Raw genomic sequence first — 3,609 nt, 5'->3', positions numbered from 1 at the left:
TCATCCCTGTGCTGAGGTGGCCCTCTCTGCTCCCGCTCTTTTCCAGCATCTTCCATGAGTAGCTCCAGGTCCAGGTCACTGGAGGTTTCATCTTCAGAAGGGACACTTCCAGCCTCCTGAGCCAGTGGTTCTTGGGGTGTAGGCCCTTCCTTCCTGGCTGAGGCACAGGCCCCATCACGAGCTGGTGGGCTCAGGCCCTGTGGCACCATTCTGCATTCTTTTTCCTCAGATAAACTGGTTGCTGAGGCCTTGCTTTGGGGAGCTTTAAATTTTTTCTTAGGGCCTAAATGAAAAGATCACAAAGTTGAGTCTTCCTATTAGGTCAGACTGTCCTCACCTCACAAGTCAAGCTCTCAAATTCCCATTTCTAAGAATATCTGGAAAAGACGGCCTTTCTCAGTAGAAAGAGTCTGGGCTTTGGACTAAGAAAGACTTGGAGTCAAGCCATGGGTCAGCCATGAGCTCCACATGGGTCTTGAGCACATTTTTACCCTTTTAGCCTCAGTTTCCTTATCTTTACAATGGCAAATATCCAGTCCTCAGGCTGTTGAAAGAATCAAAAAATACAAACAGGGAAGTCTCTGTGTAGCCAGCCCACAGCAATCCTCAGTAAAGGTTAGTCCCCCTCTCCCTCCCATTCTCCTAGCCCCAGATCAAATCAGATCAATAACCATTATGTTTCTATAGAATGTGGTGTGTGGGCTCAGCACCTGTGGCTCAAGTGGCTAAGGCGCCAGCCACATACACCTAAGGTGGCAGTTTGAATTGAGCCCAGGCCTGCCAAATAACAATGATAGCTGCAACCAAAAAATAGCTGGACATTGTGGCGGGTGTCTGTGGTCCCAGCTACTTGGGTGGCTGAAGCAGGAGACTCGCTTGAGCCCAGGAGTTGGGGGTTGCTGTGAGCTGTGATGCCACAGTACTCTACTCAGGGTGACAGCTTGACGCTGTCTCAAAAAAAAAGAATGTGGTGTGTGGTATGTGCAATCTGAGAAGTGCTCTTTTGTTCTAATCTTCATTCTTTCTTGAAAGTCATGTCAAGCTGTAGAATTGTTAAGAAATAATCTAGAGGCTCAGCGCCCATAGCTCAGTGGCTAGGGCACCAGCCACATACAACAGTGCTGGCAGGTTTGAACCCAGTCCAGGTCTGCTAAAATAACAATGACAACTAAAACAACAACAACAAAAAATAGCCGGGTGTTGTGGTGGGTGCCTGTAGTCTCAGCGACTTGGAGGCTGAGGCAAGAGAATCACTTAAGCCCAAGAGTTTGAGGTTGCTGTGAGCTGTGACGCCATAGCACTCTACTGAGGGTGACATAGTGAGACTCTGTCACAAAAAAAAAGAAAGGAAAGAAAGAAACTAGAAAAGGTAGGATAAAGACCTGTACTTCATTCCCCATAGTTCTTCCCAGGCCTTTAGCCTTACCTCGCTGGTCAGAATCTGAATTCTCTTGACCTTCCTTCCTTCCCATTATGGGTGCAGAAAGAGCTGTGGATTCACTGCCCCAAGATCTCTTCACTGTCTCCCTTTTCAAGGTCCCATCTCGTCCATTCGCCATGCCTGCATGAAACCCAACCCCCAACCATGAAAGGAATTTATTTCTCTCTAAATGACAGCCCAGCAAGGGAAGACAGCCTCTCTATATTTAATCTCTGGCCTGCCCCACATCTTCTATTTGATGTAGTGAGTTGGCTCAGTGGCATACAATTCTCCAATCATCTTTATTTTTTATCCTCTGGATTTTTTTTTCTTTACAGTTCTCTATGGAGTCTGACTTCTCCAGAAAGTCATCCTTCTTGGCTAACAGCTTAAAACTTTCCACCTTTAATCTAAGATTTTATAACTCAATACACAAATATGAGGAGGCTCTAGCTTCCCACTGACACTATCAGTGATTCTTGCCTATTTTCTCAGGCCATGGAGATGAGATGATCAGTTAAATCCTGGCTACTCGCAAACATCTTACACTCTATAATTTCCCTGCCTTAACTATGAGACATGTCCCACTTCTAGTTGGCTTGCTTACCTCTTGGCTTGAATTTTTTTGTCTGCATTTTGACTGACTTGGGACCAGACAGAGTTGGGTACTGAGGATGAGAGAGATAATAAGAAAAAGATAACTTAAGTCACATATCCATTTTTAATAGAGAGGGCTGCTACAGTATGATAGATAATGGGCTTTAAGGGAGTCAAATTAGGTTCTGGGAGCCTGATATTATTTAAACCTATAGCAACACATAGAAAAATGTGTGGTCACCTTCCCATTTTGTTTAATGTTCGTCAATGGAAGGTTAAGTATAAAAAGAAGGAAATAAATCTAGGGCACAAATATGATAAAAATTGGGAAATTAAAAATTATAAGAGAAAGTAAAAAATACATATTCCATATACCAGGAAAAGAGACACTAAAAAAAAAAGTGAATGAATATATATCCTAAGTGTCTGTATAGGGGATGAAGGAGTAGAAAGAAATAACCTAATTTTCCCCAAAATTGCATCAGGAAGAACCAAAGAAATATAATAGGAACTGAGATTGTAATCAAGAAAAAAGTTCATGGGATATGAGAAATTAGAATAAAGAGGAAAGAGGAGCGCCTCTTTCCTTGGAGACCTCTAAGAGTAAGAAACATACTCAGGGCTACCCACAGGCATAGTAAATGTAAATCCATGTTAACCAGATCTTCTGTACAGAAGAAACCCTAAGTTCATTATCTAAACCAATATTTAAGGCTAAATCTTACTTTTTCCCCTTCTTCCTCCTCTTCCTCGACCTCCTCCTGTTCTTCCTTCTCTTCTTCTTTTTCTTCCTCCTCCTCCTTCTCCCAGCAGGAATCTGGGTTGTTTGTCTCAGAGAGCATTAAGTCTAGAACAGGAAAAGGAAGAAAGGGTAAATAATTTATCCAATAAAATAGCTGAGGAGTTAATGGAGCTGATTCCAGAAAATCTGTCTTCTAACTCCACCTTCTGTGTCCAAGTGGTATTTTCTCTGTAAAATAGGATCCCAGATTATCATAGTTCCACCTTTTTCAAAGTCTATCAGTATTCAACAAAAACCCTCCTTCCCACTCCTTTTTTTCCCATTCCTCTCTCCACCCATCTGTCTTCCCATTATGGATACTGGGTCAATGACATGCAGGAGAACCTCCTATTATAGAATCCAGAACCAACCTGATGACATGAAATATAAAATGTAAAATAATGAAAGGTTGGGTATTGCTCTCATGATAGAATCTCTCCTCTCTTTCTCTAGTGTTCATCCTCCATTTATTTTACCTTTTCCTTCCCCACTACTGTTAGATCCACTGTATCGGGTCCGGAAACCAAACAAGTTAACCCGCTCCTAAGAGAATCAAGAAACAAAAGCATCATCCATTGCCCCCCCAGGGGTGGCTTTACCCTTTGTCTTCTAGATGTTAGTTACGAAAAAATTTGTATTCATTTTTCATACCATTTTCACTCAAAATTTCATATTAGGGCTCGGCGCCTGTGGCTCAAGCGGCTAAGGCACCAGCCACATACACCTAACGTGGCAGGTTCAAATCCCCAGCCCGGGCCCGCCAAACAACAATGATGGCTGCAACTAAAAAATGGCAGGGCGTTGTGGCGGG

The 3,609-nt window shown here is 42.9% G+C and overlaps 1 protein-coding gene across 1 annotated transcript in view; it reads right to left on the bottom strand.

Moving 5' to 3' along the window:
* Positions 1 to 2: 2 nt before the first annotated feature.
* The window catches only part of ZCWPW1 (zinc finger CW-type and PWWP domain containing 1), a gene marked incomplete at its 3' end in the record, with an annotated part of 15,462 nt that continues 11,855 nt past the window's right edge, over positions 3 to 3,609 (bottom strand). The window contains exons 9-13 of the mRNA XM_023518583.1: positions 3,275 to 3,341; positions 2,743 to 2,864; positions 2,028 to 2,088; positions 1,427 to 1,561; positions 3 to 283 (exon numbers count right to left, since the gene is read on the bottom strand). Of these exons, the coding sequence (XP_023374351.1) occupies positions 3 to 283; positions 1,427 to 1,561; positions 2,028 to 2,088; positions 2,743 to 2,864; positions 3,275 to 3,341 (666 nt within the window). The remainder of the gene's footprint in view (positions 284 to 1,426; positions 1,562 to 2,027; positions 2,089 to 2,742; positions 2,865 to 3,274; positions 3,342 to 3,609) is intronic.

This window comes from Otolemur garnettii, unplaced genomic scaffold (assembly GCF_000181295.1).
Source record: "Otolemur garnettii isolate 467f Iridium unplaced genomic scaffold, OtoGar3 scaffold00142, whole genome shotgun sequence".
NCBI lineage: Eukaryota > Metazoa > Chordata > Mammalia > Primates > Galagidae > Otolemur > Otolemur garnettii.
This window is presented reverse-complemented; position numbering and strand designations above follow the sequence as displayed.